Source organism: Ailuropoda melanoleuca, chromosome 12, assembly GCF_002007445.2.
Source record: "Ailuropoda melanoleuca isolate Jingjing chromosome 12, ASM200744v2, whole genome shotgun sequence".
Taxonomy (NCBI): domain Eukaryota; kingdom Metazoa; phylum Chordata; class Mammalia; order Carnivora; family Ursidae; genus Ailuropoda; species Ailuropoda melanoleuca.
Window position 1 is genome coordinate 71570794 of NC_048229.1, and position 16022 is coordinate 71586815.

The window sequence follows — 16022 nt, forward strand, 5'->3', positions numbered from 1 at the left end:
ATGCTCAGACCCCACCTGAGTCAGCATCCCTGAGGCCACAGCCCAAGAACCTACATGTTTAATCAGCCCCAGAAGATTCTCGTGCAGACTAAAACTACTCACCGCCATATTTGACGCCGAACCCTCAAGAATGAAGACCAACTGCTGTGTGTCTCTATATCTCTAACAGTCAGCTCCATGCTTAGCCAAGAATGGGCACTTGACCAGAGAATGCATTGAACCAAACTCATGAACTCTTTCCTTTTCAACAGGTCTAAAAAAAAAAAAAAAAAAAAAAGCAAGGACCGCGTCATGTAGGAATCTGTCCACCCCAGCCTACTTCCTATAAAACAATCCACTCAGCTTCCCTGGAGCCTCTCCTGAGATTGTTCTGTCCAAACTGTCAACTCCCAAGACCAGAAAGGAAGATCGTTTCAATGGTACCGGGAATTATAGCTTCTGGCATGGTGGCCACCATCTGTCCTTCCTTCTGAGGCTGCCATATTAGCAAGAGCTAGAAGGAGGTGGCTTTGTCTTCTCAACATCAAATGTCTCCTTTTGGAAACCTTAAACTAGTGTCCTCAATCTTTACCGCAGAATCACTTAGAAGCTTGCTCAGAATTGCATGATCCTAGGTGGGGTTTACCCTGAGATAAGCACCCGTAGGGTGGGATTTGGGGCACCGAGGTGTCCATGCAGCATCCTTACCCCCAGATGATTTTGATGATGAGGACCCCTGACCCCTAGAGAAATTCCTTTTTAAACCCAGTCCTCAAAGAACTCCCTCAACTCCCTCTCCTTAAAAGGGGGGGAAGCTATGGCTCCTTAATTCTGTCTGATTTGGGAGTGGGGGAGAGTTGATGGAGGATGGGGCTGTGAACCGGCAGGGGGAGGGGGGAAAGCATCTGCTTGGCAAATGTAGCCGCTCTACTCTGATGTGTATGTAAGACTTACTCTGAAAGCCCACCCCTAAGACTTCCCTCCAAGAGTCTGGAGACCCTCCTGCAAACTGAAGAAGGAGGAGAAGAAACTCAGATTTCCTAGGCAAATAATGCTCAGTGCTAAGTGTTCTCTAGGATCTTGCCTGCTCTCCACAGCCTACCTAGACCTCACTGACTAAGACCAGGAAGAATTCATTGTTCACTACCGCTCCTCGCTCCCCAGAGCATTTAGCCCTTTTCCTGGATTAAAGCACTTATCGGGCATTAAAGCTCATTGTTTGTTGCAAGTCTGTTCCCCAGACATCCTTTGCTCCTGAAGGCTGATTGGTATTTTCTTATCTCTGTACCACCCTGGCTGGCCATGAGGTGCTGCTCAAATAAAGTTTCCAGGTGGGTGGACTGCACATAAGGGGTCCCCTGGCCCCTGGGATGTGTTCTTTGACCGAACTGCACCAGGGAAGTGTGAGTTTTGCAGACTGGCCCGGACCTTGTCACAGCTTTGCTTCTCCTTAACACATTTGCCAGAATTATGTCACTGCCAACAAATCTGTGTGCAAAAACTACAGAGACAAGTTATTTCCCCTAGAAGACATTGCCGGTTAACCTTGAAGCCTGTGTTGTTTTGCAGGTGCAGAGATATACACACACCCATACATATATAAACTTATTATGATACATTTCACCTTGTGATGTTCCCTGTGCCGTGGCTTCCAGCCTTATAAAAGCCATAAAAACTGAGTATTTTTACAGCAGTATTTCTGATCTTGAGAAAAGATGCTGTGCATGTAACCTTGGTACATAGCAAAGCATCTTGGGACACTGCATTATACATTAAAGTAACCCAAACCCCTGCCACACTCTGACTTTCTGACTTGGGGAGTGTGTGAATTTTTCTAGGTTTAAAGCATCTTTTTCTGCTCCTTGGGCCCAGACTTTTGGAAGAGCCCTCTGGTCACCTCTGGTCTTGCCCCACTTTCAATCCATTCCCATCCTGTTTCCACGGAGATTTTCTGGGAACCCCTGACCTGTTATTCCTCTTCCTTCGGGAAGAAGTTCAACTTCCATTTTGCTTTCCCTTCCAAAGCCTTTTTATCTCTTCCCAGAGCTCTGCTTTGCAAAACATCCTTCTTGCTCCAGCTGTGCCGTACTGCCTCCCCCTCTGAACAAGATCCTTCGCCGAAGCTTGGCTGCTGCTGTTCCCTCCGCCTAGAAAGTCGACTTCCCACCTTGGCCTCTTGAAATCCCACCTATCTCTTGAATCCCACTGGACTGCCAGCAGCAGCTCAGTGGGTGGGATCAAAACCTGGCTCTACCATTTACCTTCTGTATGACTGTGAACAAGGCACTCAACCATTCTGAGCCTCAGCTCACTCACCTTCAAAATGAAGATTCAATCAAAGGATGTCTAAAAGAAGAGCAAATAAAAGCCTCAGACAATGATTTTCAGCCCTCAACTTAATCCTCTGAACCCCTCTCCCATCCCTTCTCATCCAGAGCTGAGAACGCACTATGAATTACAAGAGCTGTGGGTCATGTTTATTATCACCCCCAATATCAAGAGGCCTTAGAGGTCAAGGCGCCCCATCTTAGACAGGGCTAGCACTCGGCTGCTACAGAGTGGACACTGGACAAGGGATTGAGTTTATCTCATTCACAGTCAGATCTGCATAGTCCATAGGTCAGTTGCCTCTGAGAAGTGGTGTCAAAATAAATGAACACAGAGGTCAGAACCAGCTCATCTTGAACCTCAGCCATGTGATATTATACAAGACATGCTTCTATTTCCTAATCTGGAGAGTGGGGATGGTATTAGCTTTATGGAAATAACTCTACAGCATGCAGTTTCTCAGATTAAGTTCGCTAATGTGGGTGAAGTGCCATTAACAGTATTATTTGATGTCATCAAGCTTTTAGTATGGGTTCTTCCAGCCTTGGCCAGGACTGTCCAGGTGAACACCTGAGCTGAGTAGTTTTAAAGGTCTTAGGAACTGTGGCTCAATTGTCCCATGACTGGTGGCCACCCAGTGACTTTCAGGGGCTCTAGGTAATTTTGTGTTTGTGGACCCCTTCCTCCATAAAATGATAATTATATTTTATGACTGCACTGGTATAAGGAAGGATATAACCCAGGCTGCATTCATTATTTCATGTTGTTTATCATTATATTAATTTTCTTCTCCTAATTTTAAAGATTATTTGAGTGAGAGAAGGAGAGCACAAGTGGAGAGTGGGGCAGGGACAGAGGGAGAGGGAGAAGCAGACTCCCTGCTGAGCAGGGAGCCCAATGCGGGCCTCAATCCCAGGACTCCGAGATCACCACCTGAGCTGAAGGCAGACACTTAGGAGTCACGCAGGCACCCCTCTTCTTCTGATTTTAAAAGAATATAAATTGAAACATTTTTGTGAGCCCCCAAAATTCTTGTGGGCCGCAGGCATTGTACACCCTGTGTCTCTGCCTGATGGAGAAGTAAGCCTGGCTTTAAGTCTTTGAAGTCTGGTGTCTTACAAGTGTCAGCTCAAACCAGGCTTCCTCCCACTCACTCTTTTTCAGCCATTTCTGGGGTCTTTGCACAAACTTATTCTTCTTCCTGGAACCCTCTCCCCTGCCTCTTTCCCTTATTTACTTTCCACACATACCTTAGAGTAGCTCTCCGATTATCACACTCCCCTTACAGCAGAGATGGCTGGGGCTTACCCCAGTTTCTCACCCAGCAGCTCCGGGGTGGCCCCATAATGTACATTTTTAACAGCACCCAGGTGATCCTCATGCGTTGGTCCGAGGACCACACCTGGACCACAGCTGCCTTCGAGGTCCGCCCCATTTCCATCGTTTCTTGTAAGCCTTCTCTGATCTGGTTTACCCACGTTTCTCCCTCATACACTCTTCAAGAATTAAAGGCCTCTACTTTATCTATGCAATTGTTTGATCCATGTCTCTCTCTCTCTCCCGCTTGTCTGTAGGGTCCACGGGTCTTTTTGCTCGCTGTGGGGTCTGCATCCTGCTGGCCCATAGCAGGTGCTCAGTAAGCATGCAAGCATGCGTAGACTGCTGCTCAGAAAAGTTGAACCAACTTAACTTCCTGGCAACAGTGAATACGGGTGTCAGAATCCTCTCAAATCACCAGCACTGCATTTGTATGTTTTTTCCCCTTAACTTTTATACAACCATCAACCTCAGAATTCCTCATTTTCTTCTCCTTCCTGAGGAACATTAAGGGGCTGAGCAGAAACCGCCTAGGGCCACCCGGAACAGCCGGGCCCTAAGCCCCGCCCCCATACTACCCCCACCGTCTCGCCCCGCCCCGCCCCGCCCCAATCCTCCTAAGGTCCTAGGCCCCGCCTCATCCCCGCCTCCTAGGCCCCGCCTCTCCCCCCGCCCCGCCCCGTCCCACGCCGCGGCTGCTCTGCGCATGCCCACCCAGTTGAGCGCAGGCGAGGCGTCTTGGTCAGGAAACAAACTTTCACCTGGAAGATGTCACGACCCTCTGCGTCCCCGGAGCGGGTCAGGTAAAGCCTCCCCCGCCCTTGGCACTCCGAGCAGGGCCTGACCCGGCCTTGAGCACGGTTCCGGGACCTTTCGGCCGGGACTGTTCTTGCCGAGCCCACCTTCCTACTCGCAGACCCTGCGCTCGTGCGCTAGCCTACTTCGCCTCTCGCCGGGCCCCGGGACCTTTGCACCCACTCCGGCCCAGGCCGACCGAGCTTTGGACCCGTGGGCTCACACCAGGCCTCATAGGTTCGCGCCCCTTACCCACGGGCAGAGCATTTCCCCCTGGCCAGCTGCCTTCCCTCTTCAGCTCAGGGCTTCTCAAGAGTTTGACCCCCAGAAAGTGACCCTGGTTTCTCAGTTAACTAGCCTGCCTGAGCCTGGACGGGATCAAGTCTTCACCTCGCTGGACTGTTATGAGGATAAAAAGAGAAAAGTGTGGAAAGTGCGTAGGATGAGCGCAGGCTTAGAACAGGGTGGCTGCCACTGTGGTGTTTTCATGGTGGTTATTCCAAGGACCAGCCCCAAATGTGGACAGACACGTTTTTGCAGACTTCTGCTGGTCCCTCTGGTCAGTTCTGGGGGTCTCTTAAAAGCCTCACTCGGTGGCGCCAGTTTTCTGGACGGGGGCCTGTGGTGCAGGATGCACTCCGGAATCCGCTCCAGTGCCAGCATGCTGTGGTTCTTTTCAGATGTTGGGTCGTTTTTGAAATCCACTGCTGTCGCCCAGTCACTTTTAGTGAGCAACCTGCCACGTAGAAAGAGGCACAAAGTAGCAAACACCTCCCACAAACCACTGCTGGGGACGTTTATGATGGGAGTTACCATTCATTGGGCCAGTCACAGTCGGTGAACGTGTCATTACATGCTCACAAGTATCTTCAAGCATGTCACAGATGAGGAAAGCAAGGCTTGGAGGGGTCATTCCCCGATGCTTTAAAACAGTTCTGCCGAACTTAAATACCTGATTTTGCCCACGATGCAAAACCGCCTTTCCCAGAGAAAAATTAAAACCAGACTGTTAGTTTGTAGGGCTGCCATAACGAAGTACCACACACGTGATGGCTTAAAACCACAGAAATTTCTTCTTCCATAGTTCTGAAGGCAGGGTGTCTGAAATACCTGCCTGTTGCAGCTTCTGATGGATGTTGATGTTCCTGAGATTGTGGCAACATCACTCCAATTTCTGCCTGTGTGTTCACATTGCCTTGTCCCTGTGTGTGTGTTTGTGTGTCTGTGTCCTCGCCTTTGACAAGGACGCCAATCATTGGATTTATAGCCCAGGATGATTTCATCTCAAGATCCATAACTACATCTACACAGATACCATTTCCAAATAAAGTCACATTCTGAGCCTTCTGGGTGACATGAATTTTGGGGGACACTATTTAAACTACTACACACACCAGCAACAAAACGCCAGTCAAAAGGACCAAAACATTCACAGTCATGAATTCAGGGCACTTAATGTGCCTATTATAAATCCAAATACTAGCATATTATCAATAATGATCCCTAAAGTGGGTTCCCCTGGTCCTAGCATCAGCATGCCATTGCTTGGGAGTTTGATGCTAACTTTTAGGCCCTACCCCAAACTTACTGAGTCACAGTTTTGGGGTGGCCCAGCCCTCTGGATGAATCTGTTGCCCCTAAAGTTTGGGAACCACTGTTACAAGGCAACTAAAGACATAAGGGTTTGATAACATAAGCGCCAGGTTAAGAAAAATTCCTTAACCTGACAGTTGTCTAACCTTACAATGACTTGTTTACCAAACCTGTCTTATTTGAATATAATTTAGAATTCAACATGTAACTATTGCATTGTTGAATATTTTACAATAATTTCTGTTTAAGTTTCAAAGTGAATTTGTGTTCACTGTATTCTTAGTAGTTTTTTCCTCATTTTATCTTGCCAACAGTCATGTGATTTGGGTGTTATTGTTTCTGCTATGCTGTTGAAAAATACAGTGAGAGTCAGAAATGGTGAGCCCCAAGGTACACAATGAAACAGAAACATAGGAAGACTAGGCGCTTTTTATCATAACTCTGGTTACTAAAATGTTTGGTTTGTTTCCATTTTAGAAACAGTTTGATAGATGATGCTAAGACCTGCTTAAAAAAGTATGATGTTGGGACCAAATATTCTCACTTATCGTCTAACAAATATTCTGTCCTTTTACCATTGTTGGGAAAAGAAGGAAAACTCCACCTGTTATTCACCCTCCGGTCAGAGAAGGTAAGTGACAAAAAGGCTTCTGCCATTCAAGTTCCAGGACATTTGAAATCCCCACAAAAATTTCTCACTTGCACACATTTTGAGGCCATGGATTCTCAAATGGACTTTCAAGATTGTGATGTTCAGGGGTCCAAGAAGCCACAGGATAACAAGGCATTTTTTGGAGAAGTTTTAGAAAAGTAAGTAACTTAGCTAGCAAGTAATTTGAAATCCACTGAGACCAGGGTTTCTTAACCTTAGTGCTGCTGGCATTTGGGCTGGATAATTCTTTGCTGTGGGAGCTATTCTGTGCATCGTGAGATGTCTAGCATCATCTCTGGGCTTTATGCACTAGGTGCCAGTGATAAAGATATGCACACCCCTTTGTGACAACCACAGACGTCCCCAGACATCCCTGTCCTGGCAGGGATGAAGGGCACAATGCCACTGCCAACAGCCACTGTTGAAGCCTCCCACCCTGTGTATAATGTGGAAATTCTAGAGCTCAGAAATGAATAGTATGGGCCCTGAAGCTGGCTGCCCATGTTTGAATGCAGGCTCTCTCCTTGCCAGCTCTGTGACTTTGTCCTAGTTACTTACCCTCTCTGTGCTACAGTCTCTTTTCTTGCAAAATGAGCACAGAATACTAGTACTTGCTTCATAGGGCTACTGTGAGGATTTCCCAGGGAAACAAATGCAAAGCACCTAAACCGGCCCCAGCACTTGGCAGAGATCCTGGTTAGTTTCAGCTGCCATCACTATTGCTGTTAGCAGACATGGCCTGAGGTTTTCAGAGAAACCATTCTACTTTAAAGAAATGTTGGGCTGGGAATGGAGTTCCCCTGGGTACACCCGTGGATACAGTCATTCTCCTTTGCTGTTAGGGTGCTTCTGAGGAAAAGCTGGGGAGGCAGCGACTTGAAAGTTATCCAAGTACAGAAATGAAAATGGGCCATAATAGCATGGCTTTCAAAGCAGAACATCAATGAACAGTATCCCTTGAGGGGGGAAAAGAAAGTCAAGGAATCAGCTGAAGTTTTGTGGGTTTGGGATTAGACTCATGTGGATTCTTCTGGATCTGGGTCAGGCAACAATCACATAAACACAGGAGGTAAGAAAATCCAGGTTCCGACAGGAGATATCCAACTGGAAACCAGGGGACCTGGGTCTGTTCTCAGCTCTGCCAAAGAGCAGAGGAGAAGCACTTCAATATTATTTTTCAAACTCTCAGACAAACAGTAATGTAGACAATTGAGGCAAGACCAAAATGGATCTCTGGTTACTATTTCACCCAGATAGCTTTGCCTGTTGACTATTATGTGAGAATCATCCTAGACCATAAACTCTGATGTGCAAAGAGCACATTAAAAACAAACAAACAAAAATTATTTAAATCTAATTAGATCTTATTCTGCACCTGTCTAAAGAAATTCCTTCCCAGGCATTACTGGAGCTGCACACAAGTAGGGTTCATGGGTTTCCTCCCAGTAAATGGGGAAGGGGAAGGGGCACCCGTCCTCAATCCCTTCTGCTTCATCGTGGGCTCCCCTACCAGCTCTGGAACCTAGAGGAAAGTTAGCCCAGGTTGTGATCTCATGGTCCTAAGATCGAGCCCCACGTCAGGCTCCACACTCAGCACGGAATCTGCTTCGTAGTTTCTCCTTCTGCTCCTCCCCCCCACTCACATCCTCTCTCCCTCTCTAAAAAATAAAAAATAAATTAAATGGTTCATTTTATGTTATGTAAATTTAACCTCAATAAAAAAAAATGCTTTTTAAAAATAACAGCATGTGGACCTGTTCTGAGGGCTCAGTGGAAAAACTTCTTGTGACGCAGCATGCCCGCAGCAGGGTAAGCACTCAGTCAAGGCTGTCTATTGATAACATTGCCCTTTTTATTCTATTTCCTTTTGGCTTTTCTCCCCTGTCAGCATAGATCCGTTTTCGTGTGTATGGTATCTTTTAGGGGCAAGCAGAGAAAAATTACAGGTGAAGGAAGTTCTCAAAGGTCATTTTTTAAAAGGATTCAAGTAGAAACTTTTTTTGCGGGGGGGCTTTACTCCCCCCTTCTTACCACCAGGGTGGGAGTGGTCTCTGATGCAAACTCGAAGTTCAGTAACTACCTGTTGAATGAGTGCATAGTGCCAGGGCTGGAATCCCGCATTGCGGCTCTGTTCTTTCAATGCCCAGCTAAGAAGGTCCCCTGGAGAAGTTTGCTTCCCTGGAGGCAAGGCTGAACCGGCAGATGTGGATGAAGTGGCCACGGCTCTCCGGGAAGCCCAGGAGGAAGTAGGGCTGCATCCTCATCAAGTGGAGGTTGTCTGCTGCCTGGTGCCATGTCTGCTTGACGTAAGTGTTGGAAGGGGGACTGGCTTGCTAACACTCTCGTGGGCACGCAGTGGACCCATGATCGTCAGCATTCTACATGTGGCCAAGCATGACCTTTGACAGTGCTGTCTGTAGATAGAGTCAAGAGACTGGCCCTTATGTGGGCTTTGCCCCTTGTGAGTTAAGTGGTCTTGGTCAAGTCCCCTTGCCCATCTGGGCCCCTCTTTGCCCATCTAGAAGTGAAAGGGTCGAACTCCATCAGTGGTTTTCAAACTGGATTCTGTAGAACCCTGCAGATGCTTCAGAATTCTTTAAAATTCAGTTTACATTTATTTTTTCGCCAGTATACATTCTTTTGAGAATTCAGTTGAAAAAATATCACACTCTTGAGCATTCTGTGTTCCAAATTTTAGCCTCTTGGAGGCCACCAGTGCATTGCCTTTGTCCTAAACACACTCATTTTATATATACCTTGGAATCAAGCTTCTCCACATCACATTAATTGAGCAGTACCCTGAGATCACTAGGCAAGTTGTTCAAGAACCGTTATTATTTGTAACTACATTTCTGTATGAATCAGGATTTCCTTCATTGTGTACATGAAAAAAAAAATAAAAGCAACAAAATGAATTCTGGGGCTGATATAAGAGCCATATCTTTCTTACTTCACATGAACTTAAAACTGTTGTATTAATGACTTCAGAAGGAGTAAGTGTAAATTTGTGCTCAGATAACAGCATTATTTTATTGGTTTAAAATTTTTAATATAAACTTGTAATGTTAGAATAGGTACAGATTTACAGAAAAGTTCCAGGTACTACGGAGAGTTCTCGTATACTCGCACCCAGTTCCTCCCATCGTTAACATCGTACACGACTGGTGTCTACTTGTCACCACTAAGAAACCAATGTTGTACACTGCTATTACCTAAACTCCACACTTTATTTGCCTTTAACTAATTTTTCTACTAATGTCCCCCTTTCTGTCCTGGGTCTCATCCAGGATACCATATTGTATTTGGTTGTCATGTCTCCTTAGTCTCTGGTCTGTGACAATTTCTGAGACTTTCCTTATTCTCGTGACCTTGACACTTCTGAGGTGCACTGGTGAGATATCTTGTAGACTACCTCTCCATTTGGACCTTTCTGGTATTTTCCTTACGGTTAAGCAAGGGTTATGGGTTTGGGGGAAGAATACCACAGAGGGAAGTGCTCTAATCACATATTGGAAATAGGGATAAGCTATGTTTTATACATTGGACTTCCAGGTACGTTTTTATTTCAAGAGGAGAGTCCCACTGATGCTTAACAATTAGTGGGTCAGACCATCCTTTATGTTCCATTTGCCTTACAGTCTTGGTGGTACAGTGTTGTGGTGATCAGTGATGCTGAGACATCTATCTTAATCAGGTCCATTTTCAAAACAGAAAGGTCACTGCTTAAGGGAGATTTAGTTCGGAAGAAGCTAATGGCCTCTCAAATAAATGCTTCCTAAATGAGAGGGGAAAACGTGGAGTTAGGACAAGAAATGTATCAATTACTTCCTAGGCAACTCATTTTCTAATGGGAACCCCTTCCGCTCGGCATCTGCAAATCGCCCAGCCTATTTGGGGGATTTTAAAACACTGTTGACAGGGGCGCCTGAGTAGCGCAGTCGTTAGACGTCTGCCTTCAGCTCAGGGCGTGATCCCACCGTTCCGGGATCGAGTCCCACATCGGGCTCCTCCGCTGGGAGCCTGCTTCTTCCTCTCCCACTCCCCCTGCTTGTGTTCCTCTCTCACTGGCTGTCTCTCTCTGTCAAATAAATAAAAAATCTTAAAAAAAAAAAAAAGCTCTCTTGACAAATTGAACCCTAATGGTAAAAAGTTCCCAAAGTGAGAGTAACTCCACATCCAAGACACCCAGGAGCTACTGAGTTCTGCCTGTGAGGGGTAGAATACAGCAGTCTCCACAGGAGAACATCTGGTCTTCAGGACATTTCGGTGGGCCAGACACTCCTGAAGCAGAGATTTCTAAAATGACCTCCTCTTGATATAATAATGCCAGTTACATTATCAAGACGTTAGAATGAACAAAGGCTTTCAAGAACGGTGTCCTGTGTTTGGAAGCACTAGAGAAGGTGATTTTATTCTTCGAACTTGCAGATCTTTTAAATGTAGTGCAACACTACCGCTGATGAAACACTTAAAGCAGACCCTAATTCGGTGGTTTTTAACTAGCACTGATTTTGTCCCCCAGGGAACATGGCCATGTCTGGAGATGTTTTGGGGTGTCAGAGCTAGAGAAGGTGCTGTTGGCTGTTTCCCACCTCCTGTGCTAACCCCCTAAGGCAGGCAGTGGCCCTCAAAGCCCACCCCAGGTGTCCCTTTGTCATACATGGATGTACTGCTCTTTGGAACAGCCTCAGGAGACGTTTCTCCTCCTTCTGTGTATGTGGCCCATACATTTCCATTCATTCTCCTTCACTTTGCCCCCTCTGAAGCTTTGACTCCTATAAACATGTTGGTGCCTTTCAGTGGCGTGTCCTTCCCTGGGAATGTTTCTAAGAGCATGTGGCCTCTTCCAGGGGCTCTGAAGCATGCCTCATCCCTGTGGCCACAGCAGAAGCCAGTCTCCACGAGATTCCAGCTCAGCAAGTGGCCGAAATGCAGTCTTTCCTTGGTCCTGCAATGTCTGCCCTGAACCCACCATCCTTTTTTTCCTTCCAAGACAGACACCTGTGTTTTGGGAACTGTGTGTCCAGAGATGCTTTTCATCCACGCGTTTCCAAAGTCTCCATGGCTTCTCTAAGCTTGAACCATGTTGAACGTGCCTGACTTGCCATCTGAAACATTCAGTCTGAAACCATTACCTCCCTTTGTGGCTTTGATTCCCCCCCCCCCACCAATTATTTTCTCAGACTCTGACATGCAAGAGTCCAAGGGCCAGCACTGGCCATGCGAAGTTGCTCGTCCACACCCGTGCCTAGCAGTTTCGCCCTTAGTGTGAATATGAGTTTGTGCTCCTAGCTCAGCCCTCAGAAGAGCTTGAATCCCAGCTGCAGCTGAGAACTGTCCACAGCAGTATGAAAGCCATGCACAAGGCTGGCGTGTCTTCTCTTTGAGATATGGCGACATTTCTTTCTTCACAGCCCTTAAGCGCTGTGCTCTGGAGTGTGGGCAGCAGGCCGGTGAATCCTGGTTTCTGCCAAGTATTAGCTGGCCGTGACCTTGAGCAGGTTGTCTCAGGTCTCTGATTTCCACTGTTAAAGCTTCTTCAGGGTCAGGCTGTTGTGAAGAAGCAGGGAGAGGGTGCTGGGTACTGGACCAGGGCCCCAGAGGCTGTGGTCACTTCATGGTGACAGCAACCACAAAACACACGCTGAATGAACACTGCGGATTCTGTTCAGACCCTTTCATATTCCTCTTAATTGTGTTTCTGAAAGCTCACACTTGCAGCTTTCCACCCTTCCCTGCTCGCAGGGAGCCTAGAGGGCCTGAGAATGTACTTGGCTGGCCAGTCCTTCACCAGTGACTGTGCTGAGGGGCATGACAGCCCAGCTCTGCCATGTACTTTACCTCCAGATGCTCTGCAGGGCTCTCGCCTGCATTCCTCCCTGCCTCATGCTTTGTCCTGAGAGCACTTCCTTAAGAAATCACTTGCACCTGAGTGTTCCCCATCTCCCAGACACCCCTCCTGGGGAACCATGGCCAAAGAGGCTGAGCATTCACCCAGGGCCAGGTGGTGATTGCTGCTAGTGGAACAATGCTTCTGCCCAGGGGCCACTTAGGACCCCAGATTTCCCACTGGAAGGACAGCTAAAGTCTATGCTCCCGTCTTTCACTCCTGGTCCAGATATTGACTTTTCACCATTAATTCAGTTAATGGTCTGAGTCATCACTGTTCTTTTTTTTTTTTTTTTTAATTTCTTTATTTGACAGAGATAGAGACAGCCAGCGAGAGAGGGGACACAAGCAGGGGGAGTGGGAAAGGAAGAAGCAGGCTCATAGAGGAAGAGCCTGATGTGGGGCTCGATCCCATAACGCCGGGATCACGCCCTGAGCCAAAGGCAGACGCTTAACCGCTGTGCCACCCAGGCGCCCCAATGAGTCATCACTGTTCTTAAACATGCTTCAGCTGTCACTCCTCTGAGAATTTTCCATAGACTTGTTTATCCTGCTCTCGTGTCCCAGCCTCAAGGTATATCCTTGGCTTTTCCCAGCCACCTTCTCTGGGAATGCCCCCCAAGAACCCCAAATCCTTCTCACTTTCCACTAGAGGCTTATGCAGCTCTTGTCTTATTATTATGCATCTCCTACACTAAACCCCAGGCCTCACCCTGGAGATTCCCAGCAGGTCTTTCATTTAATAATACCCTGCATTCATTTGCAAGCAGTCGCAGTTATAAATAGAAATCCCCCCTCCCCACTTATAAACATCTGTTATGTAAAATAGTTCATATATAATTATAAATGTAATATCCCATAATTGGGTATATGCCGCAGTTAATATGCCACTTTTCTACTGATAGGCTGGTACATCCTTGTCTGTACTGACAGGGAAGGGTGTCTATCGCATTCATTTTGAGGGCTACAGAGTGTCCCCTTGTACAGATAGACTCATAATTGACCTACCCTGAATGTCCATCAGGGGAAGAGTGATAACTTAAGAGTTTGGGGCTATTGCAAATAATGCTTCAGTCCAGGGATGCCTGGGTGGCTCAGTTGGTTAAGTGTCTGCCTTTCAGCTCAGGTCATGATCCCAGGGTTCTGGGATCAAGCCCCACATTGGGCTCTCTGCTTAGAGGAGAGCCTGCGTCTCCCTCTCCCTCTGCTGCTCCCCCTGCTGTGCTCTCTCTCTCTCTCTGTTAGATAAATAAATAAAATCTTAAAAAAGAAAAAGCTTCAGTCTTATATCTTTTCTTACCAGTAGGAATTTCTCATACAGATACATTTATACAAATGCAATTGCTAGATCAAAAGGACCACATTTTTATAACATTGCCAGGTTGCCCTTCCAAAAGAGTATACCAGTCTGTTCACCAAAGATACATTTTCAGAGTCCTCTCACAGATACTGCCTCAGGTAGGGGTGACACCACCCCCATTTCACAGGGGACTATGACATTCATGTCTGGAGCAAATTCTTCCTCCTCCTTCCCTACCACCTTATATAATTGACTGCTTTGGACTGTTTTCTTAATTTGTGTATTTTGTTTTCTGCTTTTAGAGAGATACATTGATAAGCCCAGTTGTCGGATTTATAGACCACACCTTCCAGGCCCAGCCTAATCCCGATGAAGTGAAGAGTGTGTTCCTGGTGCCTCTGGAATATTTCCTGCAGCCAGGTGTCTACCACCAGAATTACGTGACACATTGTGGTCATCATGTTATTATTCACTGCTTTGAGTACACAAACCCTGAAGATGGTGTCACTTACCAAATCGAGGGATTAACTGCAAAATTTGCCCTGTTCCTTGCCTTAATTATTTTGGGGAAAAAACCTATCTTTGAAATGGAGTTTAATCTCAGTGATCTAATTTCATCCTCTGAAGAGACCTTCCTGAAACTAAATAAGCATGCTACAAGCAAGTTATGATTTATGAGACCACCATCCAAATAACTCAGAGGATTTTGTTCAAGAAGAACAACAGTATTGCTAGCTGTTGGAAACTGACAGGTGTGACTTTCTCCTGCAACATGAAGGTAAAAAACCTTGCCTTTTTCCCACTTGCCCTGTATTACCTGAGAGAGCAGAAGTCTTTCAAAAGTGGAAAATGTGGGGCGCCTGGGTGGCACAGCGGTTGAGCGTCTGCCTTCGGCTCAGGGCGTGATCCCGGCGTTACAGGATCGAGTCCCACATCAGGCTCCTCCACTAGGAGCCTGCTTCTTCCTCTCCCACTGCCTGCTTGTGTTCCCTCTCTCGCTGGCTGTCTCTATCTCTGTCGAATAAATAAATAAAATCTTTAAAAAAAAAAGTGGAAAATGTGTTCATAGTGTTGCATAATTTCACCTACAGCATGTTAGTATTTTTTTCTACACATGTATCTGGCACATAGTCGGCACTTAATAAATATCTTGAATATATGACCGTGTGGCATTTATTTTATTCCTGAGAGGTAATGTCTCTTTCTGTCTGTTGTTACACGTGACTAGAAACTTCTGTCCAGCCATCAGAATCTATCCACCTTTTCCTCCCTGGCAGCAGAGTCGAAGCCAAGCTCCTAGTTCCCCAGCAAGAGATGGCGTTACCCAGGATTCCTTGCCATTAAATGTGGCTCTGGAACTTAATTTGGGCCCATGGGATGTGAGTGAAAGTTGATCTTGCAGGTCATCTCCAATTGAAGAGCTAAGCCAGCTTCCTTGGACTCTGTTTCCCCTTTCCAGGAGCTGCAACATGGGTTTACCTGCAACCCAGCCTTGACCGTACAAATGAGGACCATTCCTGGGGGGGTGGCAGAACCCAAAGGGGATAGCAGTTTGGGTCTCAAAATGCCTCCCTGGAGTAAAGCAACCTGCTATCCCGTGCTGTTTACTTGGGCCTGTTACGTGAAAGAAGAATAAAATTTTGTCATTTTTCTGCCACTGTTATTTGGGGTCATTTTGTTAGAGCAGAGCTATTACCCTAAGTAATATACCATAACACTTGAAAATGGCTAGATGGATATTCACCCAAACTTGAAGTGTTGCCAGCAGTTAGAATTTGGGATGATCTGACCTTGAACACATGGGTTCTGTGACGTGTAAGACTCCCATGGGCATTGGTGGGTTTAGCCATCATCATCCAGAGCAACTGAAATGAATTTAAGAAGCCCATATGCCCACCAATTGGAAGAGAGAATATTCTCTGTCTTAAGATGATGAAAGCAGAAAAACACTGGTTTTGAGCACAAGCCCCAAATCAAAAGGCAGAAAGACGAACATTCTGAATTGCATCCCTTGAGATCTACCACTTCTTACATGGGCATCTCCGTACATCATGCCTTCAAGTTAGCAGGAATTTCTTAGTTTAATTATCACATTAACCATCCTGCCAGAGGTCAGGGAGACGAGTGCATAAAGTAACATCACCTTAAGTCCATGATGGCAATTTCCTA

General features: G+C 46.4%; 1 protein-coding gene across 3 annotated transcripts; it reads left to right on the forward strand.

Moving 5' to 3' along the window:
• The first annotated feature begins 4337 nt into the window (after positions 1-4337).
• Positions 4338-14981, forward strand: NUDT7 (nudix hydrolase 7). 3 transcript variants are annotated; one of them, XM_034638918.1, is made up of 5 exons: positions 4338-4427; positions 6490-6643; positions 8410-8473; positions 8812-8970; positions 14156-14981. In XM_034638918.1, the coding sequence occupies exons 2-5, from the start codon at positions 6531-6533 to the stop codon at positions 14522-14524; spliced, it is 705 nt and encodes a 234-aa protein (XP_034494809.1). In that variant the 5' UTR covers positions 4338-4427; positions 6490-6530; the 3' UTR covers positions 14525-14981. The 3 variants fall into 3 exon arrangements, with proteins under 3 accessions (XP_034494809.1, XP_011225217.1, XP_034494810.1); XM_011226915.3 differs by lacking the exon at positions 8410-8473 and having other exon boundaries at positions 4344-4427; XM_034638919.1 differs by lacking the exons at positions 8410-8473; positions 8812-8970 and having other exon boundaries at positions 4344-4427.
• The last annotated feature ends 1041 nt before the right edge of the window (positions 14982-16022 follow it).